This window comes from Peromyscus maniculatus, chromosome 9 (assembly GCF_049852395.1).
Source record: "Peromyscus maniculatus bairdii isolate BWxNUB_F1_BW_parent chromosome 9, HU_Pman_BW_mat_3.1, whole genome shotgun sequence".
Lineage (NCBI taxonomy): Eukaryota > Metazoa > Chordata > Mammalia > Rodentia > Cricetidae > Peromyscus > Peromyscus maniculatus.
Window position 1 is genome coordinate 12,180,479 of NC_134860.1, and position 27,493 is coordinate 12,207,971.

The 27,493-nt window shown below is 40.6% G+C and overlaps 1 protein-coding gene across 2 annotated transcripts in view; it reads left to right on the forward strand.

The window, feature by feature from the left end:
• The window catches only part of Grid1 (glutamate ionotropic receptor delta type subunit 1), a 721,704-nt gene that overhangs the window by 667,210 nt on the left and 27,001 nt on the right, over positions 1–27,493 (forward strand). For both annotated transcript variants that reach the window (XM_015995614.3, XM_006976687.4), the window contains exon 13: positions 2,655–2,850. In XM_015995614.3, the coding sequence (XP_015851100.1) occupies positions 2,655–2,850 (196 nt within the window). The remainder of the gene's footprint in view (positions 1–2,654; positions 2,851–27,493) is intronic.

Sequence of the window (27,493 nt, forward strand, 5' to 3'; positions counted from 1 at the left end):
GGTTCTACCCCAGGGCAGGTGGTCCTTGGCTGTACAAAAATGTAAGCTCGGCAATCCATGGAGAGCAAGCTGGTAAGCAGCACTCCTCATGGTCTCTGCTGCAGTGCCTGCCTCCTGGTTCCTGCCCTCACTTCTCTTCATGTTAGACTTTAAGATGTAAGATAAAATAAACCCATTCCTTTCCAACCTTCTTTTGATCGTGTTGTTTATTATATCAATAGAAAAGCAAAAGAAGGCAGTTGGGTTGGCTCTTCCTGGGGGAAGACTTGGTGAGACGTGCAAGTAATGGTATGGGTTGATAGAGGAGATACTGAGAATTTCCGAAGAGAAATAAATAAAAAGTGATCTGGTCAGACCCTGGAGAGAAAGCCTGGATTCCCATTAGGATTTTTAAAAATTTTACAAAGTGGCCTGCTATATGGCGTTCTGAGTGTCATGGTAGGCATAGCTTTTCAAATAGCCAACAAGAGTACTGTATGTACTAATCCATCCTTCCTGCCCTCACTACAGAGGATTCCTGACTTAACAGTGGCTCAACTAAAGTGTCTTTGATATTCTAATGGTGTGAAAATAACGAACACTAGAAACTGTATTTTAAATGTTGAGTTTCGATCTCTTCCTGGGCTAGTGATGTATGAAAAGATTCTCTCTTGTGGTGCTGGGTGGCAGCAGTGATTGGATCTCCAAGTGGGTCAGGTGACCATTTGGGTTTAAACTGACCCTCTAGAGTGTGCTGTGTTGCTAGGTTTACACACACACACACACACACACACACACACACACACACACACACACACACACTAAAGAAGTAGCAGATTGTCCATACTTTGTTATAAAACAGACATGGTGCTCCATGTATGATAACATGAGTGACGCAGGCATAGCAGAGTTAGGGAGGTGTATGAAGCCCATTTTCAACGTAATGGCATTGTCACTTTAGGATGGGTTTGCTCCCATACAAAGCAGAAGGTCAGCAAGTATATGCATTTCTCTTTTTTGGAAAGAAGCCTTCTTCTCTGAGCCCAGCTTAGTTGTCTGTTTTCAGGCTTCTGAAGGGACTTCCTGAGACACTCTGGCCTTCTAACATGTGCCTTGCAGACCTGCTTGCTTCTTCTCTGTAAAATGAACCCAGACCCTCAAAAAGTATTGCAGCTTAGTCATCTTCTTGTTCTATTAAGAATTTTTTATTCATTTTTATATACCAATTACAGAATCCCCTCTTCCCTCCCCCCACGCCTCCATCCTTCCCCCCTCTAAGCACCCCCCCCCCCCAATTCTCTCCTACAAGAAGGCAAAGCCTCCCATGCGGAGTCAGCAGAGCCTGGTACATTCAGTAGAGGCAGGTCTGAGCCTCTCCCCCTACCTCAAGGCTGTGCTAGGTGTCCCACCATAGGTAGTGGGCTCCAAAAAGCCAGATCATGCACCAGGGTTGGATCCTGATCCTACTGCCAGCCCCCCCCCCAAAGCATATCAAACTACACAACTGTCTTGCTTATTCAGAGGGCCTAGTCCAGTCCCGTGGAGGCTCCACAGGTGTTGGTCTAAATTTCATGAGTTCCCACTAGTTTGGTTTGGTTGTCTCTGTAGGTTTCTCCATCATGATCTTGATGCCCTTTGCTCATAGATGAGAACATAAGGGAATGGGATGGTTGAGCTGGAACAGGGATGGAGTGGGAGAACAATGAAAGAGATACCATGATAGAGGAGACATCATGGGGATAGGGAGAAACCGGGTGTTAGGGAAGTTCCCAGGAATCCACAAGGATGACCCCAGCTTAGACTACTAGCAATAGTGGAGAGGGTACCTGAACTGGCTTACCCCAGTAATCAGATCGGTGAATACCCTAACTGTTATCATAGAGCCTTCATCCAATAACTGATGGAAGCAGATGCAGAGATCCACAGCCAAATACCAGGCTGAACTCCAGGAGTCCAGTCAAAGAGAGAGAAGAGGGATTCTATCAGTATCTTCTAAATACCTTTCAACACTTAAAAAAAAAATATCAGGAGATCCATGTAAAAATCCATGATTCATTACTTTCTTAATAATCAAATTGGTTGCTAGGTGCTAAGCATCATTATTAATTGGCTGGAACTCTAGCATATCTGCAAGTTTTAGAGGGGAACCTCTTAATTGATTCAGCATCATAGTGTTTGTGACACAGTAACCCCAAGTGTCAGGGCTAGCCATCCCCATCATCCATCTTACCTGCTCAGCTTTTGGACACTCAGGGGAGAAACCCTCAGTAACTGGTGTTTGGACACTCAGGGGAGAAACCCTCAGTAACTGGTGTTTTGTGTCACCCTGACTCTATTATACTGTGAATTTATGCCTTGATATAGATATATATTTTTATAGCTAGACTCAAAGCTTGCTGATGGCAGGAATCATTTCTTACTTACGTTTTATACCTTGAGCTCAACCTGTAACCCGGTTTTAAATGCCTGGTGATCTTAGTGAGGAAACGTGGCTGTGGCATGTGGAGGCCTGGCTCCAGGCTGAGGGACTGAGACATTTGGATGCTGGATATGAGAACTGTGGCTAATGGGTCAGTGCAGGGCTTAGAACTCAGGAGGGGCTTGCGGCCCATTTTTTCCTTATGGTGTGTAGTATGAAGCAAGTATCAATGTGTCACTCCCTTTCTGCCTTTCAGGACATTTCAGGACCTGTCCAAGCAACTGGAGATGTCGTATGGCACTGTCCGGGATTCTGCTGTCTATGAGTACTTCAGAGCCAAGGGTACCAATCCCCTGGAGCAGGATAGCACTTTTGCTGAGCTCTGGCGGACCATAAGCAAGAATGGAGGCGCTGACAACTGTGTCTCCAATCCTTCAGAAGGCATCAGGAAGGTAGGCAAGAATCGGCATCAGGGTATGTGTGCTGGGATAGGGGCCATGGATTTTGTCATCCTTTAGACCAGAGACATCTTCCCAGAAGCTTCTGCTTGTAGGAAATCTATCTTCTTACTGGTCATGTTGATACCCATTCTTAGCTGTCAAAGCAGAGGGACTGTGGAGCAAATACCATCTAAGTTTCTGCAGGAAAGCTGGTCAGGGTAGAGCAGACAGGTTCAAACAGCCCGTGCTTCTCTCCACATATGCTGTTCATCTTGTGGTACTCTGGAGCCTCCCCTGACAGGGGAAAGCACGTGGTACAAGCAGAGCCCAAGGGAGCAAGGAGCACCTTCAGGACAGGTGTCCTCATGGCGGGTCAACCAGGATACTAGCCTAGGGAAGAGCACATGTGGGGGAAGATGATCTGCGAACATCTTTGGGCTGTGCTATGGAGAAGAGATATGTTTGGGGGATGGTGGGAAGGAAGGACAGTGGTTCTGGGATGGAGCCTGTACTGGAGAGGGAAGAGGCCAGAGCCAGAGCGGAAGGTCAGATAGGACCCATCATTCTCTGCTAGTTCTCTTCTCTTGTTGTGATAAACACCATGGCCAAAAGCAACTTGGAAAGGAAGGGTTATTTTTTCCAATCTCAGGTTTCCAGGTTACAGTCCATCTTTGAGGGAAGGCAGGCAGGAACGAGAAAGTGGAAACTATGGAGAAATGCTGCTTATTGGCTTGCTTTCCCTGAAATGCTCAGCCGGTTTTATTATATAACCCAGACCCACCTCCCTAGGGATGGCACCATCCACAGTGGGCTGGACCCTCCTATTTAAATTACCAACCAAGAAAATGTCCTCACAGGCCAATATGTTGGGGTCAATTCTTCAATTGAGGTTCCCTCTTCCCAGATAACACTAGGTTGTGACAAGCTAACGGTAAAATCTAATGAGGACAGTTACTGTCCTGAGTACCTTGGTAGACATTGCTCCTTTATTTAGCCTGGTTCCTACAGTAACCTGCACTGAGAGTTGCTATATCATCAAACAGATGAATCTCAGAGACACAGAGTCTCACTTACAGTTAGGTCCAGACTCCTTGTCTAATCGGGATCCAGACTAAAAATTGAAATCCATTGCCATACACTGTTCTGTGGTTTTTTAAAGCTTGATGGGGAGGAAAGTGGTGGGATAAATGCAGGTGTCTTGTGATGCTGCTGGTGCCATTGGCATCCTTCTGTCCAGAAATCCTAGCATGGGCAGCCATGTCCCTAAGGTCACTATGAGGGGTATCTAAACTATGAGTGACACCAGGACCACACTCCAGTCTTTCTGCCCAGCAACCTCACCAGGACCTCTTATTCTTCCTTCTCGCTCTCCTCTCCCTACCTGAGGAATTCCACCATCACTCCAACACACACACAAACACACAAAATCATGTGCTCCTTTAATCCTCACCTTGGTCCTTCAGTAACTGTCCGGCCTTTCTGCATTGTGCCAAGGATATGAACTCAACTTGGGCACATTTCTGTGGCCACCAAGTCACATTACTATGCTCTTCATGAGAATAGCCCACCCTCAAACCTTCCAGCTCCATCCCAGAAGAATCCTAGGACATCAAAAAGGAGAGGCCTCCGCTCTGTGGGGAAGCTTGGTATGCTCTGGCAGAAGGTGGTTTCTGTTTCATTATCTCAATGTGTGGTGGATCCTAACTGGGAACACATTCTTACACACCTATTTGCAAGGACTTAAGACTGTAACATATATGGTAGTTTTTGAAGTCTTTATATTTAACCAGAATAATAAAATATTACATAACTGTGCTATTATCATGCTTACTAGATTAGGCCTTCTTAATTTATACTGCGCTATACTTGATGCTCCAGCCTTGAGCTTCTGGGTTCTCCAGTATTGTGGTGACAGGTTATTTCACTTGGAAATAATGGACACAAGGTTGACTAGCTGCCTTTGTTCGAATGTGAGGCCTGAGCGAGGATCTTGGAGTTCCTTCTTTTGGTCTCTGTATCTTGGAAAGAGTTGATTCTCTATCCACAGAGAGTCTTAGAAAGACTTAGTGAAATAGCACTACAAACACTACTTCTTAGGAAATAAAAGGTAGTTATTTATCAGGAGACATTTTAAAGATGAAGTAGTGACGACATGTATGCCCAGATATGATGAACATCAGTAATGTATGATGGACTTCTGCAAATCAAAAAGGAAAGCTCAATCAATGTAGTGAAAAATGGTCCAAAGTCTTACACAGGCATTCACAGAGCGGCAACATATATGGCCAATAATCACAGGAAGAGATGCTTAAAGTCGTTAGTGTTTCATGAAATGCAAATTAAGATCATAAAGATATATCATTTTATACCAATTAGCCTGGTACAAAATGAGAGGTGCGAGAGAAGATGAAGAGTAACAGGTGCTTAACTGTTGGGGGATTGCACTCAGTACAGCCCTTTGGAAAAGGGTTGCCATCCCGTTATAGAATGAGATGTCATGTATCCTGTGGCCCAGCAATTCCTCTCCTGGGTATCCACCGAAAATAAATGTCCACACGAACTCCTGGAGACAGGGAAGGCCATGGTAACACTGGTTATAGAGCCCAAACTCTGGAAACAATCCAAACAGCCAATAAGATGGAGAAAAACATCCACAATAAAATGGATGAGCTACAGCTGCCTTGAAGGGTGTAGATGAATCTTAGCAGAATAATATCGAACAAAAATGCATTATAGGCAATTTCATATGGGCCAACTAATAGAAAATAACTTGCATCATCACCCCTTTTAAAAAATGTATGAAGCACTCTGAGATACACATCCAAGTAGTGATAAAATACAAGAGTCACCATGGCAATTGCTGCAGATGGGAGACATGGGAAGCAAGTAAGAGAGAAGTTGTTACTTATTGTTGGAGTAAGTCAGGGTCACTGTTAGCTGTTGGATAGCAGTGGTTTTATTTTTTTATATTTTCATGTCACAGAATAATAAATAGTAAATGATTCAATTATAAACAAGAACCATGAATAGATCTCCTAAAGCAAGGTGTATAATTAATATCATTCTATGTACCTTTCTACTCTGCTGAATAAATCCAGATAAATTCAAGCAGAGTCTGGCTCCAGACATGTGCCAGCCCCTTTCCTGCTTTGGTGTTGGGAAAGCCAACACATATCACTGAAAACCTCTGGGAGGTGACAAATCTGGAGATGGGTCATTGGGGAGATGCCTCCCCTCAGTCTTAGTCAGCCCGAGTCCATTGCTCATAGTTTGCTCATGAGTAAAGCAGTATAAAATAAAAACAAACAGTAAAGGATGCAAATAAAGGGTCCTCATCGGAGCCCATTGCTTCATGATACCTCATTCTTTTTTAATCTATATTACACTCTGACATCATCTTATAAACCCTAATCTGGCATTAGGGTCACAACACTCCCCCAGCTCCCGCATTTGAATCTCCAAGGGGGGATTGTCTGTCAGAACAAGCATGCAGGCTTTCATAGACAGTGTCATAAAAGTGAGTTTATAGTATTGCCAGAAAATGAAGAATGCTATTTTTTTTTCTAAGTTGGAAAAAGAGCTCAAATTCCCTAGCAGATCTCTCCCCTCCGTCTGTTTGTAAGCAAGGTCTGGACGGAAAAGCTTTCTGTCTTCATCGGTGGTGCCATCCCTACCTGCATGAAGATTGCATGCTTGGTAACAACGTTATGGGTCACGAGGCTACAGTAGACCAGACTTCATATGGTTATGCGCTAAGTACAGTCCATGCTCTAAATCCATACACCATGAGGAAAATTGACAAATAGGAAGACCTGGGCTGCAGTCTAATGTCTGTTCTGAGAACAGCCTCTCCAAACACCAGTCAGAAAGAACCTGCTTGCTCTTGTGCACTGCAGATTGCCCTGTAGAGGCTGAGAGATGCCTACCAAGGGGCTTCTTCTGGAGCTGCCTCTAACCTCAGAAGGACAATCACACTTCAAATTTCCAGTTGCTCTTTGGTGACTCTGGCTCCATTTCCAGACAGTATGCCATAATGGACCAATAGCTGATTGCTGCTAAAGTCAAGGATCTTAGTGTCTGGGCAAAGCTGGAGAAAGCTATTATTTTTTATTTGGAAGTACTGCAGTTTTTAATGACCTGAAACCAACTTAGGTGCGATATTGCTTAGGAAGGAGCAATCCCTTTTCTACAGTAGCAGAACTGGGAAAGGGGTTACCCCACAGCTGAGTTCTACTGCCTCATGCCTGGTACTGCCCAGGCAAGGAGGAGCACAGAACTTCCTAGATCACAAGGAAGACAGCAAGGAGCAATCTGGAAAGAAAGGGAATGTTTATTTATGAAGAGAGCACATTACTTACTTCTTACAAAACTGCCAGTCATCTGGTATGTCTCAATAAATAGTGCATTCTTCCTGAATGAGTCATTTGTTTGCTTTCTATAGGAGCAGCAGTAGGTGAACGAAGCCCATAGTTCCTGCCCTCTGTTAGCAGATTGCTAGCCTTAGGTTTTTCTGATGGAAGAAGCAGGGGCAACATGTCCAGGTTTATTTTCAGGCTTATGTCTTCATAGCCTTCTCCTGGAAGGCAATCTTTGTGGTCCTGAAGGATGTGTGGCAGAAAGAGGGGGAGGGGCTGCCTTCACTCTTCTCAACCACATATGCTTATCAGACCAAAGGAAGTCTGGGTAGTCAACATTGGCCACACATGCAGGATAATTTTGTTGAAATTCTGCTTTAGGTTGTATTTTGAAGTTAGCTTACTAAATAGTTTGTTTCCTTAGGGCCTTTTTCATGCATCCTTAGTTTTGGCTAATCCATCTCCCAGCCCCTCCTCTCCCCTCTCCCACTGTGCCATCCATGCTTAGTCCTCATCATTCTTCCCCCTCTCTTCTTTGCACATGTGTTCTACTATCCTCTAACTTATATTTTCTTTGATTTGGGATGCATGATAGTAGACATCTATACAGCTTTTCATAACTCCTCCCTTTGAATTATACCTGCTTTTCACCTCCTGATTTCCACCATAGCCACCCACTCCTCCCTGTGTAAAAGCCTTTCTGTACCCAGCATTCTACCCACAGTTCACTTTCCATGTGATCCCACCACCACCTCCAAGGCTCAGGGAAGATCACAGAAGAGGCCTTGAAAAGAGCATACGGCCTGGAGGATAGGGACAAGTGCTGTGACATGCTGGGTTCTAGACATGACAAGACTATCACAGTCGTGATCTCACAGTATCTGTGCTGGTCTGCACAGGATCTGTCATGCTGTCATGCAAAACTTCCAGCATAGGTGGATAGGTGGACTCCCGAACAAAGCTCTTCCTGAGAAACCATTGGCAGTGGATGGTTGCTGGGGGAGGAGGATCCCTGTTTGTTGAGGGTGTGGCCACTAGTAGGTTTTCCTTGTTCCAGTGAAATGCCCCAGACCCACGTACTTATAGGCAGCTGTAGCCGAGTGGGTTGTGAGGAAAAGATAGGTAAAGTTGGGAGGGAGACATATTGTGGAGAATATAGAGAGCTGGGAGGAGGAAATGGTAGTAGTGATCATATTTCACTGTCCACATATATGAAATTCTCAAAACTAAAGAAAACATTTTAAAAACCATAAAGACTCATCAAAGATTGGCAAATCTGTGCCATATGGTTATAATCCAAATATATATTTTTTGTAAATGTTACTAGAAAATGTCTCCACCCGTTCATTTACATTCCATTTATATCTTATATCCTGCTAATCTAGCAGAGTTGATAGAGACCATATGGCTTTTAAAGCCGAAAATAATTATTATCTATCAGTTTACCAAAGAAATTCATGACTATTGGCTTATAATAGAATTGTGTTATCATTCCCTTGCTCATAGGCCCTGCTAGTTACTCATCATCTAGATGGCTACACCATCTAGAAGTTCATGGGGACTTCTAAAGTGCTGCAATCTATCTATACACCATAGTTCATAAGCTCCTTAAGTGGCTCATTATCTAGTGCCCTACCACCTAGGAGCTCATAAGTACCTTCAGTAATTCATCCTCGATTCACTACCTAGCAGCTCATGTTTTAACCCTTGTCTTAGTTAGGGCTTCTATTACTGCAATGAAACAAAATTAACTTGGGGAGGAAAGGGTTTATTTGGCCTATACTCCAGGACAAAAACTCCAACAGGGCAGGAAACTGGAGGTAGGAGCTGATGCAGAGGCAATAGAGGGGTACTGCTTACTGGATTGCTCCTCATGGCTTGTTTGCTTAGCCTGCTTTCTTATAGAGCCAAGGACCACCAGCCCAGGGATGGCACCACCCACAATGTGCTGGGCCCTCCCTCATCAATCACTATTTAAGAAAATGTCCTATGGACTTGCCTACAGCTCCATCTTATGGAAGCATTTTCTTAATTGAGGTTCCCTTCTCTCAGAGGACTATAGCTTGAGTCAAGTTGACATAAAACTATCCAGCACAGCCCTATACCATCTAGTAGCTCACACCGTCCAGATGCAGGGTCTCCTGGGTACCTCTAGTGGCTCTTCCTCTGTCTTTGTACCATCTAGTAACATGTCCCCTGTCTTTCTTGTTCTTTCCAGTCCATCTCAGGTGACATAAGAACTTCTCCAGCATTGTACTAGAACCAAGTTTTGTACTAGCCTGGTATAATCTCACCTTGAAATCCATTGCACACTCTCTGAGCACAAGACATGGGGCCAAGTGACTTACATACACTGTTGTTTACATTCTAAATAGTCCACTTGACTTCCATTGTCTCCAAAATGTAGAAATGGGACTTTAGCCTAAGAAAGGGTGACTGCCCAATGTTACACAGAGAAGGGTGGAGCAGGCACTCAGCCAGCGTTGCCTGTTGCCACAGGCTAGCCCTGCCATTTCAACCCCTTGATGTGTTTGTACTTTACATACACACACACTTTTATTTCCTTTCCACTTGCATACTAAACTAGTAAGCTATGTGCCTAGCTTCCATTTTGAAATCTTATCCATCCTTCCATGTGTCACAGAAAAGATTATTTAGATGTGTGGCTTTATTTTTTGGCTCCCAAACTATTAAAATTATCAATTGCAGGAATTCTGAGATACAGAATTGAGCTTGCAAGTGGTTCAAATTTATATGATAATAACTATGTCACATGAAGTCAGACTTTAATGTTGCTGGTGGGAATATTTTTTTCTTTAGCTAAATCAACTCCACCAAGTAACATCCAACATAACCCAGTGTCTGTGTGATGCTGTCCTGATCCGGATTGCCAAACGATTAAGCCTTTCCATAAATCAGACCTAATATTTAATAACATTGTCAAATAGAATATAGTGTTAATAGTTTAAATGTCAATCTTTACAGCTCATTGAGTTCTTTGAATAAATAGATGAGTAGCTTGTCTCAGACCTTGTGGCTAGAGACAGTAATTTTTCAGGGAGGGAAGTAGCTTTTGAGGCTGCAGTCTTCACAGAAAGTATTTGTTCCCTCAGTGCATATCACTGAGGTCACAAAGTAAGAAAAATGCAAGGAGAATATGATGCACACATCTTACTTATTTTCCACCCATCTAATGCTTGCCTGGGTACCACCTCTCAGTGCCTGCAGTGGCTCCTGCCCTCTTTTTGCTCTGTGGCGAGGACTACTCTCAGTGTGTGCACTCCCAGCTGAATGTCAGCGATCAGTTCTGTGAGGGTAGAGGGCAAGTGTTCCCCAGAAACACTGCAGTACTCCACTGAGAGACTGGAAACTTCGGAACTCCATAGCACCCACCTTTGGCAGGAGTGGGTGATGGAGATGTCAGTGTATGTGGCAGCATCCTTGTTCTGTGGCTTAGTGGGAGTTCCTACTGAGAAGAGAGGGATGCTTCTCCCAAAGATCACTTCCTGTGCTTTTGGGATGCTTGATTAAAAGACCAGTGTAGTTTTGCATAGATAACGAGAAAAGGGATGGCAAGCTACAGGCAGTGGAGAGCACCAACTACCGATACCTAACTGCATGCTTTAGGACCTAAATTATGTCTTCCATTTGCTTCCAAGTTAGTATGGAGTGCAGTTCTCGGAGCATCCTTCCTTCTAAGCCACTCACACTGGATGATCAGTTTTTCATTTCTATACCTTTTGTACCTGCTTTAAGGCACTTTATCCATTTTACAGGCTGAATGGTCTCTTCACTTTACTCTTTCATTTATTCATTCATTCCCTATTCACTCATCGTGGAAAGGCAATGTGAGTGGGTTTGCCTAGGAGTTCTACATGTGAGTATAAATTGCATATAATTTAATCTGTGGCTTTGAGCAATCTAATTCACCTTGTCGAATCATTGGTGAGACTTCAGGAATGTCTGCCCAGCTGCAATATGGATTTACCAGTGTGTAAAGTTGGAAGAAACCAGTGAAGATTGTAGCCCAAGGTATTCACTAGATGTCAGGATCTTGTCTTAGCATCTGCCATAGGTTAGGAAGAGAAAATTAAATAAAATAAAGACAAACACACCTCAGTCTTTCATGAAGAACAACTGGCATTCATAGAATAAGATGCACACATATGTTGTTTATCTCATGAGTTTAGGCATAATATAAATTTTCATCACCTTCAAATGTTCTCTGGGCATGTTCTACATACAGAATACACAGGATTGTACTTACCTTTCTTGTGGTTCATATAATTGGATTCAGAATATAAATATTCATATTCAACTTGCTTCTATAAGACTGGCTTATGACATCATGATTATCAGTATAACTTTTCTTCCTTTTGTTTTTGGTCTTTTGAATAGCATTCCATTTTAAGAATAATTCTCAACTTGTTTATCCACTCTGCTAGGATCCCATTGCCATTGTTGACAATTTAGGGCTATTATGAATAGAACAATGTAAATTTTTACAGAAGTCTTTGCTGGATACAAGGTGGTGGGCCTGCATGGTCATGGAGTAGGTGTGCATCTACTGTCTATAGAAATGCCTGCTTGGTGTTATGCAGCTTCATACACCCACCAGCAACACACTACTTGTGTAAATCCAGATTCCTAGACATTCCAACCAACACTAGTGTTGCCAGTCTTTGTGAATGACTTTGAGGTTATAGCCAATTTTAACTTTTGGGCTAAATTATAGTCAGTTCAGTGGGTGTGAAGAACTACCTCATTAATTGTTTTAAGTTGGTAACTACTGATATTAAGTAGTTTTTCATGTGCTTGTTGGGCTCCCATACATCTTCTTCAGAAGTGTGAGCTCAAGTCTTTTGTTAATTTTTAGTGGGTTTTTCATCTTTTCATTGCTGATTTATATGAATTGTTAATGTATTCTAGATATAAGTCCTCAATGAACCATAAGCGCTACAAATATAATTCTCAGAGTGTAGCTGGCTCATTCATTTTCTTAATGGTGTCTTTTAAGAAGCAGAAATTTTTAATTTTGATAAAATGCTTTTTATCCTTTTTTTTGCTTTTTTATGGTTAATATTTCTGTCCTGACTAAAAATGATTGCCTAATCTAACACTAAAAGTTTCTTCTAGAAGTTTTAATTTTTAGTATTATGTTGTATATAAAGTACATGTTTTACTTGGAATGAAGTAGCTGTCCAGGTTCACTTATTGTCTATAATATGTTCACTTGAAAGAGCATCATTTGCTAAAAAACAAAAAAACTTGCCTAGCCCAAAACATAAAGGAGCTCCCCTTGATTGATAATGAGAGACAACATACATGTTATTCTGTTCCTAATTCTGTATAGCCCCTCTTGATCAGTCTGTTCTGATACCAGTACAAAAATGATGAGTGTAGTTTTACAGTATCTGTAAGTTAGGAGCATGACTCTTTTCATCTTCTCATATAAAGTTGATTGTGCTCCTCTGAACTCTTCACTTTTATTTAAATCTTAGAATTATCTTGTCAATTTCTTTAAAAAATTGTTGAGATTTTAATAGATACAGCATTTAATGTATAGAAAAATTGGATGAAAATACATCTCCTTATAATACTGAGTCCTGAATATGATTTGCTCTGAAAAACATAATCGACTAAATTTTACTTCATTGATGTTCATTGTTGCTTCTATTTTGATTTCAGCTTGTCTTAAATTTTTTCTTCTGTTTGTTTTAATTGTGATTTTTCTCTGTACTCATACAGTTTTTTTTTAATTTTAGGCTATAGATAATTAATTTTATATCTGTTTTCTTTCCTAATATAAGTGATAAATCTACTTGCTTTTCTCTAAGCACTGTCTATAATTTAAAAACTTTTATATGTTGTTTTTTAATTTTCATTAAGTTCAAAATATGAAGTGTCGGTAGATAATGTACTATGCGTTTTTAAAAAGCTAGAAGGAAGGATTTAGAAAGTTTTGTCATGAAGAGATGATGAATATTTGAGGTGATAAGCATGTTTAAACATTATGAGTTTGTACAGGTATCATGCATGACATGGTACCCATTTCATGTGAATACTGTTTTTATGTATCAATTAAAATTTAAAAATAAAAATAAAACAATAATTTTTAGATGAAAAAATGAGGTTTCACACTAAATTTAATATCCAAGTGTCCCTGCTGAATTCAAGTAGACAGAAACCAATGGCTGTGGTTTAGTTTCGAAAAGACCATGGGGCACAGAACAGGGATTCCTTTACTTAGTGAGTGAGGTTGGAGACTGCCTATAACAGTTTTATCATGCACACATATTTTACAGTCCACATGTCGCTGTGCTTTTCTGTCTTGTCGAGAAAAGTATAAGACTGCAAGAGAAAACTGTCAAGCAGAAAATTATACAAACAGAAAGAGAATGGAATTCAGAGAGGCAGAAAAGGCTGCTGAACTCGGTGTGAACAATGCCCATTTGTATCTCACTAAATGTACAGTTTCCTTGTAGGAGGATGAAGGTGATGATGTTTTCCCTGCTTTTCCTGATCTTGGGCTTCTGTCTTCTGAGTTCTAGAGGCCTTGGCAACTGAAGGTTCCTGAGTCCCTTTCCCAGCTTTAACTGTGTGGTGCATCCCAACTCCACATGCGCATAGCCACCCCCAATCCATGGCACTATTAAAATAAGTGATTTTGATAGGAAAAATACATAAGCTATATGCTTATAATTCATACGTAATATTTAACAATTAAGAAAATACTAAAAAAAATTAAAAAGAAAGAAAGAAACAAATGCTAAGGCTGATAAGCTGGCTCAGCAGATAAAATCCCTTGGCATGCAAAATTCAAGACCTGAGTTGGATCCCTGCAGACTATGGAGAAGAGAGACAACCTTCTGAAAGTTGTCTTCTGTGCATGTGCCCTCATCGGTATGGTGCCCACACTCACACATATCACACACACAAATAATAAGGTAAATGTTTGAAAAGTTAAACTAAACCAGAAAATAAAACCAAAATAAGCAGAGTAAGCCAAATTTAACCCTTTTTACCACTCTCTAAATCGGAATCCAGGAATTTTTATTTTAATCTTTTGTATATTTCTATCAAATGTTTACATATTTATTATGTTCTAATATGTATTTTATCATTACTGTTGTAAAACTCAATCATTTAGCGCCTAACTTTTTGTTAATTAGAAACAAGGGAATTTACCTAAGTATTCTGTTCTTGGTTCTCATTTGGATAAATTCTATTTTTTCAGACATGTAAATGTTGTTGTAAGGAACATTTTCATGCCTAATGTTTTTCAACAGTTACTACATTTATTTCTGTAGGTCTATTTTCCAAAAGTAAAGTCATAGTATAGAAAGGGGTGTGAATGTTTAAAATATCTTCTTAGCAAAATAATGCTGAGTGTTGCCAAAAACAGAGGTTGAGTTAATTATATACAATCTTTTTTGAGGGAATTTTTAAAAATTCAAAAATGGGTAAGGCCCCTCACATTTGTAATTGTAGCACTCTGAGGGTTGAAGCAACAGAATTTGTGAGTTCTAGGCCAGCCTGGGCTGCATAGTGAGGCCATGTCACTGAAAACAGGAGCAATAGCATCCCCTAAAAAATTCGGACTTCATTATCCTCTTCCCCGTTAAATTCTTGTGATTTATTTTTAGGGAAAATAATCTTTTACTTTTTATTACATTTTATTTATTTCTCTGTGTCTGTGTGTGCATGCATGTGTGCATGTATGCATGTGTGTGTGTGCGCGCGTGCGCACGCGCATATGCCATAAAGCTCATATGGAGGTGGTCAGAGGACACCTTACAGAAATCTGTTCTCTCTTCAACCATGTTGGTCCTGGGGAACTAAATTCAGATGATCAGCTTTGGCACCAAAGTTCCTTTATCCCTTGAGTCATCTCACTGGCTCATAATCTCTTTAAGAAACTGGATTTTTGTCTTTGTGTATGTTCATATGTGTATATGTATTCATGTGTTTTTCCCCTTATTTTATTCATTATTCTTGGAACTACACTGTTATTAAGACCATTTTTCTCTTACATACTTTTATCTCCTTGGACCAAGTTAGTTTATTAAATAAACTGTGATGCATAAATTGGGGAGCATTTGAAGTAATTTAAGGGGATTATAGTTAAAGCTCTACAGTTGTTCAGTAATGAGAAATGATACATAGGATACACATACAAGCCCCTCTTAGTTGGGGTGCCTATTGCTGTATAAAACACCATGACCAGAAGCAACTTGTAGACAAAAGAGTTTATTCCAGCTTATATTTCTAGGTAACGATCCATCACTGAGGGAACTCAGGGCAGGAACCTGGAGGCAGGAGCTAATACAGAGGCCAAGGAAGAGTGCTATTTACCTGAGGGCTTTCTCTGCCTCCTTTCTTAGCCCAGAAGTGGCACTGCCCACAATGGACTGGACCCTCCCACATCAATCATCCATCAAGAAAATGCTCTACAGATTTGCCAGCAAGTCTATCCTATGTAGGCATGTCTTGATTAAGAGATTAAGAGTCCTTCCCAGATATTTGTACTGGGAATGTAATGTTAATTTGTACAAATTAACATTAGAATGATCCAGCACAAAGCTCCTTCTCCAGATACATATTACGGTGAAACCGTTTAAAGTATTTGGTATTTTTTTCCCATGTATTCATTAGTTGATTCATTTACTAGTGGTGAGATTAATTAACATGTAAAAGGGGACATGATGCATTCAGTCTAACACTGAGAATCAATGTAAGGTCAAAGGAAGGTGTAGTTTGATTTGGAACTGTATATTATTGTTTCCTTTCCTTCCTTGGGTCTCCAGACTGTGTTGGGACAACATGGAGATTAATTCTCTGACTAGCATTAGAGAGGCCTAGAATGGACAGAAAGTAGGCTGGGTCTCAGGGGACTTCCTGGCAGGCTGAGTCAGTAACCCACCCAGTGCTCAAACTTGGTTCTTCTATGCCAGCTCGGTCTCCTCATCCTGAGACTCTTAGAAGCATGTTCAGAACAATGCCTTGGCTTCTGCCTGCCGCTGACATGACTCTTGTTACCAGAGCCCAAGTGGTCCCCTCCCCGAACAACCTTGTACACTGTGGTGCCACCTTTTTTTTTTTCTTTTTGTCTGCCAGGCTGACAGCTGGCTGTCTCTCACGCTTTAGTGGGAACACTCATTCTTCCTGCCCCTGCCTCTTACTGCACTGTACACCCAAGAGCATAGCCTCCCAAGATATTATCCACTCCTCAGTGCTCTGTCTGGCGGGGACCTCAGGACTCAGCTTCTCTCCAGTGAGGCTCCTTTTTATGCTGTCGTCTATCCCCAGGAATGACTTAAGGGAAGGTGGAACAAAAATAGGACAGGAACTTTGGAAATTACGTATGCTTTTAAAAAGCAAACAAAATACATGTTCAGTGAGTGAGAACTGGAAGTGCGTCGGCACAGTTATGAACGTTTCTGTCTTAAGCGTGAATGAGCAGGGGTGCTGGGGTACAAGGATAACACGGAGGGCTGTGATGGTCAGGAAAGGGCCGAAGTCCTCTGCCCCGGACCCAGTGGAGCTTGCTCTGTCTGGGGCTCTTTAACACACAGCTGGCTGATTTTGGCCCCTGTATGACCCCTTACTGCTTAATTCTGTTTGATGGTGATTGGTTTGGGATAATACAGTCCAAAGATCAAGGAAAGCCCTTTCTGAGCCTCCCTTATTAAATTCCTTTGCTTTGGGTTTTGAGCATTGCCAAGCAAATCTCATTATGAATTCTTCAATTACTTTCTTTTGCAATTTTTATAATATGGTAGGGTAAGCTCAAACCAATATCCATGCCATCATGCTAACTCTGATTATTTTCAAACTCCTCATTAGAGGAGGTAGGAGGATGTTGACTCCCCTTAAATCTGATTTTTATTTTACAGATTTCCTCTGCTCTGTCATTTGCTCTGTACCCAACCCTACTGTACTTCCCCTCAGTGCTGGCTGTAAATGTGGGAATAGTCCACTCTGTTTGTTCCACTGAATATTATTGCTTTGGGTTTTATGACTTAAGTTTTTGCATTTTGAAGGGAATCGTTTTGTTATTTGATTACATAAAAATCAAGGAGCAGGAGCTGATGAAAACAATTTTGATTTATTGCGTCAGTGAGCTTGTTGGCCATTTTCTTGCTGAGCTTATTTTTATTTCCATTTTCCTGCCATAATGTTGTTTGTCCAGGAGCAAAAAGAGAGAAAGAGAGGGCAATAATCCTTCCAAAGATGATGGCTGTGAGTGGCTCTGGGCTGATACACCTAATCTTCATGGGGGTGCTGGGGGGGACATTTGCCTTGTTCACATTTTGCAAATCCACAATGCCAAACTCAGTAGAGTCTCGTTTATCAATAAAATTATTGCACTCTTTCCACCACCCTGTATGTTATTAATATCACCATCAACACTAATGTATCTCAGAAGAAACAGCAATTCTGCCTATACAATGAGTAAGTTTATTAAAGAGTTGAGAATTCTTTACTCTCCAATATCATAGTGGTATTAAGATTTGCTATGGGCCCTATATTTTAAAATTGGAGAGACAGAGACAGAGAGAGGGGGAGGAGGGAGAGAGAGAAGAGAGAGACAGAAAAACAGAGAGTGAATAAATATGAAGGATAGTGAGAGATACTCAAATTAGGAGAGGCAACAGGAACAGCAGATTTCCTTGTAACAGAATAACTGCATATGTCTCACAACTGTAGAATCCTTACAAGGCTAAGGACTTGGACCTATACCATGATGTCCAGGTTCTATATCTCAGTTACACAGGGAAATAATGAAAAGAATTTTCTAGGCAGTGTACAGATGCCACATCCTTGTTGCATACAGGGCCTCCATCAGAATGGTAGAGGCTTTAACCATGCATCCTAGCCAGATAAACAGTCAACTCTGGTAAATTTCCAGCATTCCTCCTCTTGGCAGAGCTCTGGTCCTTCTGGGTAGAGTGTGGACCTTGTTCCGCTGTTCAGAATGGAAGTCTCTTTGGATCTTTATAGTCAATTGTGACCTATTTTACAGCTCTTCAGTGTGCTTAAAGGGTACAGTGCAAGCTATGTCAATCAAGGCTGACATTTTAGCAAAGGCCATAAAGGAATTGTTAGCTGCAAGTAGGTTAGAGGATAAGGCTCTTGAACCTAAACCCCAGGTATGGTCACCCTAGCCACTGATGGTACTTTGTTAAATCAATGGGGAGCACATAGAGTTTTATTGCTTCTCTCCTTACAGCATCATCTGAGTTGCCAGTTCCTGAAAACCTGTGTGGCTGGAGAAACATTAAGAGGTGGTTTCTTCTGGTGGACAAACTACTCTGGCCTCAGGGTGATGTTCTCAGGTCTCATTTGAAATTTACCTCAATGAAGTCAAATGCTCAGTTACACAAGTAGCGTGATATAATGGAGAGACTATGATAATTGAGTCAATAACAGCGAGGTTTGGGATTTGCATCTATCTTTTGCAGGTTATTACATCTTGGGCAGGTTAATGAACTCTTGGACAAAAAAATGAATAACTTGTCTTCCTAGAATTATTATGGAGATTATAGGTGGTGTGGAGGGCATGTGAGAACTTGTTGAAATGTCACTTCTTGGGCTCTGAGCCATGTCTGATGCATCAGAGATTGGGAGTGAGGCAGAGTAGAGAGCAATCTCTGTTTTACCACACTCTCCAGGTGATTCTCATGGCCTCTCGTTTTTGAGTATATATGTTTGAAAATGAAATGATAGTATATTATGATTGTTGCATTAATATTTAATTTATTGTTGAATTTTTGAGAATGGTTCTTAGAAGTTTAGCATGTCCATTGGTGCTGTCTTTGTAGGTCAAACTCTGGGAAAGACTTAAGTATAAAGCAGAGTGAAGGATATTTCTGGAGGGGCAGATGGGATATGGCCACTTTATCAAGACCCTAAGCTTCTCAGGTCTATCTGACACCAGCTGTATGCTAGACACCATGCTAGTCAAATGGGCATGATATGCATTGGCCAGGAATTTCTCTCTCTCTCTTCTCTCTCATGTGTGAATTATACATATAAGTATATGTGCATGAAACATGGAGTATCTTTACAGTTTCATCCCACTACTTTATGAGATATTTGCATGTGAGTTTACCATCTATGTTTTCTGTGTTTATGTACTGTTATTTTTTAATTCTCTCATTCATTCCATCCTGACCACAGTTTCCCTTCCCTCCACTCCTCCTATCTGCCCCCCCATGCACCTCCCTTTTCCCCAGAGCCATTTCATTTCTGCAGGATAATAGTGTTTACTTTGAATTTCTTTATATTTATTCTTTGAAAATTACAAGCATGTATACAATTCATTTTTTAAATTGTTCTTTTATTTTTGAGATCATAATATAATTATATCATTTTCTTCTTCCCTTTCCTCCATCCAAACCCTCTCATATATCCCTCTTTGCTCTCTTTTAAGTTAATTTTGTCAGAGGTCCATCATATCTTCAGCAGTAGGAACTTCCCTTTATTTCTGGAGGGCAACCAAAGGCCTTTGCAATAGCTTGTAATGTGGAGTCTCTTGGTCAGTGCTGACCAAAAATTCAGAAGAGGGCTTCTCATGCCTGGTGTTGGGGTTTTGTTAGATAGTCATTGGTTCTTCTCAGCCCACATGAGAAAATATCATTTAATCTACATGTGCACATTTATACATGGATTTATGTGAATTATGTGCTTATTTTAGGTAAATAGTTAATAGTATTATTGCTTATGGCTTTTTCAGACATCCTTATTGTGATTTTACTCTCTTCTCTCCTTCTGTATTTCTCTTCCTCTTACTTTTCTAATTAGAGTTCCTTCCACTTCTATTTTTCCCATTTCCGGAGCAGATCACTTGGTACTCTGCTACCCCCTCTCTATTGCTCCCCACTTACCCCCTCAGCAGTGGTCATAATTTACTTTCCTAGTTTCTGCAGATTCTCCATGATATGTCCTCACATTGGAAGATTTGGAGCTAGGAGCCTCCAATAAGAAAACACATGCCCCACTGGGCTTTTTGGGTCGGGGTTACTTCACTCAATATGATTTTATTTTTCTTTATAGCTGAATAGCATTCTATAGTGTATAGATACACCACATTTTCCTTATCCATTTGTCAGCTGAAAGACACTTAGGTTGTTTCCTTTTCCTAGTTATTGTTAATGGAGCAGCAGTGAACACGGCCGAGCAAGCACCTGTGGAGTAGGATGGCGAGTCTGTTAGGTGATGTTAAGGAGTGGTTTAGCTGGGTGTTAGGGTAGATTTATTTTTAGTTTTTTGAGAATTCCTCATGCTGATTTCCATAGTGGCTGCAACATTTTGCAATTCCACCAACAGTGAATCAAAATTCTCTCTTCCCCTCTAGCATTTACTGTTGGTTGTTGGTTGATCTTTGCCATTCTGACTGGGGTAAGATAAAATCTCAAAGTTGTTTTGATTTGCATTTCTGTAATTGCTAGGGTTGCTGAACATTTTTATAAGCTATTTATTAGCCATTTTTTTTTCTTCTTTTGAGAACTTTCTGTTCAGGTCTCATCCTAGTTTTTTACTTATTTTTATTTGTTTTTTTTTTAATTGTTTATATATTCCGGATCTCAAACCTCTGTCAGATGTATAATGGGTAAGGAAGTTGTAACTCTTCCATTCTGCAGGCTTCCTCTTTGCCTCACTGATCATTTCTTTAGCTGTGCAGAAGCCTTTTAGTTTTATGAAGACCCACTTATCAGTTGTTGGCTGTAATTCTTGGACAGATAGAAAGTCCCATTCTACACCTGTATCATGTAGGGAACTGCATATGTTTTCTTCTCTCAGTTTCAGTCTTCCAGGTTTCAGGTTTAGATCCTTGGTCCATTTGGATGTTTTGTTGGTGGTGGTGGGATTTTTTTTTTTGTGCAAAATGTTAATTATAGACCTAATTTCATTCTGTTGACATACAGTTTTCCCAGCATCATTTGTTGAAGATGCTTCATTTTTTTAGCTTATGGTTTGGGCGTCTTTGTCAGACATAAAATTCTGACATTATGTGTCCTCATGTTTGGGTCTGATTTTGTGCCAATATCATGTTGTTTTTATTACTATGACTCTGTAATATATCTTAAGGCTTGGACTGTTAATCCTTCCAACTTGGTTCTCTTTGCTCAGGATTGTTTTGGCTATCTGGGTCTTTTGTAGTTTCATCTGAATGTTAGGATAGTTTTTTTTCTGTTTCTGTGAAAAATATAATGAGGATTTTTATTGGGATTGATTTGGATCTGTTAGTAGCTTTTGGTAAAATCAGTTTCACAATATTAATTCTACTAATCTATGAGCATGGGATATCTTTCCATTTCCTAGTATCTTTATCTCTTTCTTCAATGGTTTAAAGAACTCATTGTGGATGTCCTCCAATTTGTTGGTTAGGTTTATTCCTAGATATTTTATTTTCCTTGAGACTGTTATTAATGGGAATATGTCAGTGATCCCATTCTCTGGATATTTGTTGTTAGTGTGTAGAAAAGCTATTGATTTATGCAAGTTGATTCTGTATCCTGACACATTGCTGAATTTGATTATTGTTTCTAGAACTTTTCTGGTAAAAATCCACCAGGCTGTGAACTATTTTCAGGACGGATAGCTTTCTGCTCCTATTTCACCCCCATTTGTTATGGTTGTCTTTAGGTTGTGGACTTCTTGGTTTAATTATGGTGGTTTGGCTGAATCTAGAATTTCATTTCTTTCTTCTAGGGTTTTCCACTTAATGGAGTACAGGTTTTTAAGATATTCCCTCACTATGTTACAGATTTCTTTGGTGTGTGTCATTACTATTAACTATTGATGGGCTTGTGTTTATCTGTGCTTTTAAATCCAGTAGTACATTTTTAAATGAAATTGGGTGAACTAAGAGGTTGGTATATGTATATTTAGGTTAGTGATATCTTCTTGTTTAGCTGTTCTCTTGGTTAGAATGAAGTGTTTCCATACTCATTTCTGATCTTTTAAATATGGGTCATCTCTTTCTTTTCGGTAGTTGGGCCAAAGATCTGTCAATCTTGTTTACCTTCTGAGACTCAGCTCTTACATTTGTTGAATCTTTGAATTTTCTATGTTGCTATTTCATTGATTTTTCTTTTTGCTTTGAATTTTATTATTTCTTGCCATTGAGTGTGTTTGGATTTAGTTTGTTCTTGCTTTTCCAAAATTTTTAATTGCATCATTTGGTCATTTATTTGTGTTTTTTCTGATTTTTTTTAACTATAGACATTTAGAGCGAGGCATTTCCTTCATAAGCCTGCTTTCAATGCTCCCATAGGTCTTGTTGTGTTGTGTTCTCATTTTGATTTAGGAAACTTTTTATTTCTTTCTTGATTTATTCTTTGACACAGTCATCATTCAGTAGTAAGTTGTTAACTCTGAGTTTATGTACTTACTAGAGACTTGTCTGCTGTCAATTGTGAGTTTTATTGCAATGTGGTCAGATAGAATAAAATACAAGTAGTTATTTCAATTTCTTTTTATTTGTAAAATTTGCCTTGTGTTCCAGTATGTGGTCTATTCTAGAAAAGCTTCCATTTGCTGCTGAGGAGAGTATGTATTCTCTGGTAGTTGGGTGGAAATATGTTAAGTACATTTGATATTGGATGTCAATTAATCCTGATATTCTTCTCTTTATTTTTTGTCCAGATGGACCCGTCTGTTGGAGAGAGTAGGGGAGTGACATCACCTTCTATTAATGGACTGATGTTAATCTGTACTTTTAAATCCAGTACTTCTTGTTTATGATTGGGGGCAATAGAGTTTGATGCTTGCAGCTTAGGATAGGTAGTAATGTCTGTTCCCTTTATTAGAATGAAGTGTCTCTCTACATCTTTTCTGATTAGTGTTAGTTGTCCATTTTTTAATCAAAGGGATAAAATTCTCTTATCAGATAGCGGGACAGTGACACCTACTTGCTTCCTGGTCCCATTTCATTGACATGTTTTTGTCCTTCCTTTTACTCTAAGGTGGTTTTCTGTCTTTAAAGCTAGGGTATGTGTCTTGTAGACAACAGCTAGATGGATTTTGTTTCTTGATCTATTCAGTCAGACCACTTTTATCTTTTGATTGGAGAACTGAGACCATTGATATTTAGAGTGTGGTGTTCAAAGTTGATATAGAAATGCATGCATTAGTGGCATCATTGTGTTACTGGTTTTTGGTACCGTTGCATGTGTTCTCAGTGGTACTTTGTGTTTTAATACTTATGGCTTTGTATTTCTTTCCATAGTCTCTCAGCCGTGCTCCTTCCTCACCTCAGCAGAAATATTGCTTCCTGTATTTTCTTTAGGTTTTGTTGGTTGGATATAAATATTTTTAAGGCTTTTTATATTGTGAAAGATTTTTTTCTCCCTCAATTATACTTATATTATTATACTTATATTAGTCTAGGCTAACTATCATGACCTTTTAGGGCTTGAAGTACATTGCTCCAGGCTTCTAGCTTTCAATTTTCTATTGAGAAATCAGCAGTTTGTATAGAGAGCATATAGGGGAGGACTGGGCTTAGAGATTGGAAATGGTTTGGGAGGAATGAATTCAAATGGACATGGGGAGCTATGTTAGTGTATAGGATGTGCCTCTTGGTCCAAGCCTGGAGTATAGTGTAGATCTGTTTGGAGGAAAGTTGGTTGTGGCATGAGAATGTCTTGTGGGTTGGAGACTAGACAGAGTGGGTCCTGGTGGAAGTTTGGAGATCTGTTGCAATGCAGGCAGGTCAGGTGTGGCCAGACTAGACCTGGACATTGGATGTGGGATCCAAGCTGGATCCAATGTGTTGGAGATGATGCGTGGAGGATTGGGTCAGGCAGACTCTCTGGGCTCAACCCTGGAGAAGGATGTCCCTGACCCAAAAGATGGAGAGGTTGGATGTAGTATGAGAATGGCCTGTGTGTTGGTAGCAAGTAAGGTGGTACACATTTTCATTTAATAACCTGATTTTGTTTTTGTTTTTTCCTGGGAGCAGTAGTGTTCACTAATGTGGGGGTAATTGTGTTCACACTCATCTAAAAATTATATTATTTTATAAGCTATTTTACATTTAGGAAAACCCATTTAATCTTATTTTTAAATCACTCTTAATTTTTCCCGTGGAATAGCTCAGATTAGATTACTGTTCATCATGGAGCTTGGATGGTTTAAAATGGTGACAGATCATTGGAAGTCACTGTGTTCTCTTGCCGTGCTGAGAAACTTGCTTAGGCCTCACCTCCAGCTTCGCTGACAGTGTACAATTTCAGATTTTAGGAGAGGAGCCATAGGTTCTTCTATGTTAAGGGTTTCTTTTACCTTTGTACCAGTCTTGCATCTTCTCTTGGAAATGTGATGAACCTTTTCCTGGTTTATGAAAAAACAGTCTCAAGAGAAATAAAAGGGAATCCACGCTAAAATCAAGTTTGGGGGACAGGTGTTCCGAATAAAATCTTGGTCAGAATCTAACAGTGGGAGTAAAGCAAACATCAGCACACAGCCAGCTAACTGAAGGGTTCCATGTGGCTCTCCGAGGCCTTAGTGTTCAAATTTTTGACAGTGACGGCAGGAAGACCACCCTCAGTGCAAATTCTGGGAGAAATCCAATCTCTGACAACAGAAGATTGACTTCTCTGACTTTTAGGAACAATTCTTTCTAAGATCAACTTTCTTGATGGGAAATGGACAGTTTGTATCATGGGATTTTATCCTAACCTTGTATAAGAGAATGAATGGGAGAGAACTGAGCAAAGACTGTTCCTAGAATAAGATGCCCAGTGTGATTTTCCTTTAAAGTTTCTTTCAGTTCCATTGATCCCTCTAACCTGTGATCTTTTTTTCTCTACTTAGTGCCCCAAGTACAAGGATGCAATGTTTCCCCTCTTTCTATGTCTTCTTAAAAATGATCACAAATTGATTGGTTGATTGATTGGTTGGTTGGTATAGTTAAATCTCATAAGTTCTCTGTCAGTGCTGATGATGCAGGCCTCCAGAAGATACTTTGAGAACCACTGTCTATAACATAGACTTGGAGGATACTGAAGCTGAAGAAGACCTTACAGGCCACTTGGGCTTCAGCATTTCATAAATTGGTAATGAGTCAGTAATTGGGTTGAGACTGTAGCCCAGTCTAACAGTCTTTCTAATTTACCAGGCTAATGATGGAGGACAATTTCAAGTGTTGTTTATCCCAAGACAATTGTGTTTTAATCAAGACCCAAACTTAATGCTATGACATTGGTAACGATTATCACGATCGTGAGGATACTGTGTTAATATTCAATCCAGTTCCTTCAGTGCATCAGGCACTTTTTGTGTTGATTTTACCTATAACAGGTATGGGAGGGGACTGTTCTGTCCTGTGCTGTCCTTGCCCTCCATGTGAGAACACTAACTCTGAGAGTTCACATGGCTGGTCGAAGGGCAAAAGTAAGGTGTTGCCAGCGGTGTCCAAATCCTTTCACCAACACCTACATTGTGTCTTTTAGGAAGAACCGAAGATTAGAAAGAAAATTATAGGCTCCAGAAGAAATCATTTAATAGAAAAGGCAACACTGTCCTTCATCAAGATGCACAGTCACCTGCTCCTCTCGATCATGTGTACTCCTCAATGTGCTTGGTGTTAATCAGGATGCATGGATAGCAATGCAGGAAGGGCAGTCATAGCAGAAATCCTATCCCCTAACCAGCAGGCATTCATTTCCATGGCTGTAGTGCTGGGACAGGTCCACTCATTCTGTTCTGTGCAATCACAGAACAGAAGGGCAGGCTCAATCTGACCACCAAGACACAATTGCAAGGTGGCCTCTTGCTTGTATTCATGTCCATACACCAAGAATATCTCCTGCTTTGCTACCCTTTGGTTGTGAGACCTCTTTGCTGAGCTCCATCCTGTTCACTGTGGTATGAAGACAGGACAAGCTGAATGGACCTTCTGGATGCTTCCAGACAACAGCTTTTATGGCAGGTGTGTGGAGCCCAGCAGTGACCTCCCTCCCTCCCACTGAGGCTATTCCGGGCTTTCCCTTCTGCTGGCCCTGGGTCTGAGTCAGATAAAGGTCTTTGTCCTGTGCTCCTTAGATAGCATGCTCTTAGATACCTGCTGATTCTGTAGTTGGGCTTTGTGTTTTCATGTCATTTGATATGACTTCTTCCTTATTCTGAAAGATCAGCAAGAAAGGCTTCTTGTAGCTGGAGTTTTTCTGGTCCTGCCTGGCTCACAGTCAGGACAGATCTCTCTCACCCGCCAGTCCCACAGCTGCTCAGACCCAACCGAGTAAACACACAGAGACTTATATTGCTTACAAACTGTATGGCCACAGCAGGCTTCTTGTTATCTAGTTCTTCTATCTTAAATTAACCCATTTCTATTAATCTATAAGTTGCCACATGACTCGTGGCCTTCTGGTATCTTACATCTTGCTTGTCATGGCAGCCACTGGCAGTGTCTCTCTGCCTCAGCCTTCCACTTCCCAGAATTCTCTTCTCTGCTTGTCCTGCCTATACTTCCTGCCTGGCTACTGGCCAATCAGTGTTTTATTTATTAACCAATCATAGCAACACATTTGACATACAGAACATCCCACAGCAGCTCCTTATTTCCAGAAGAAAGAGAATGTCCCTGAACCTCTCGTGACCCTCCAGATGCTTGGCTATTCAAATCCTCTCTGCTAACTCCATATGAGTTTTGATGCTCATAATCTCACTTCTTTTCTTCTTTCTCATACACACGAATTCATATTTACACATACAAACATATGCACAGTTACATCTCTGTACACATCATTTGCACACCCACACAATTCTTACTTGCATGTGTACTTATACACCTTTACACATTCAAGTGACTCATACACATCCGCACACGAGTCACACATATACCTGCTAGGGTTTTTTCAGCAATCAGAAGGCCAAGGGATGCCACAAAGTTACACCTTGCAACAGACCTTGCTCAGAGAGATTTGCTGGGGGAGGCAGAGTGCAAAGGGCCGCCTCTGAGTGGGGACAAGGGGTGGGGGGCATGATGGCACGGGCTTTATAAAAGGTACCTGACTTATGGCAATAGTGGAAATGTGTTGCATTTGGTGGCTGGTGATGACGTGGCTGCTGGCACTGAGTCACTGAAGGTGGGCTGGGGGAGCATCTGGCTCTGGAATGTGGCTGGTTCTCAGTTCACCAACAGTACCCATACACATTCATATACACAGGCATTTCCACACACATGAAAACATACATAGCCACCCTTTTCCCCACATTTACATACTTAAGAAATTCTCACAATGCGCTCACATAGATACACATTCTGACACATATTCTTACATGTA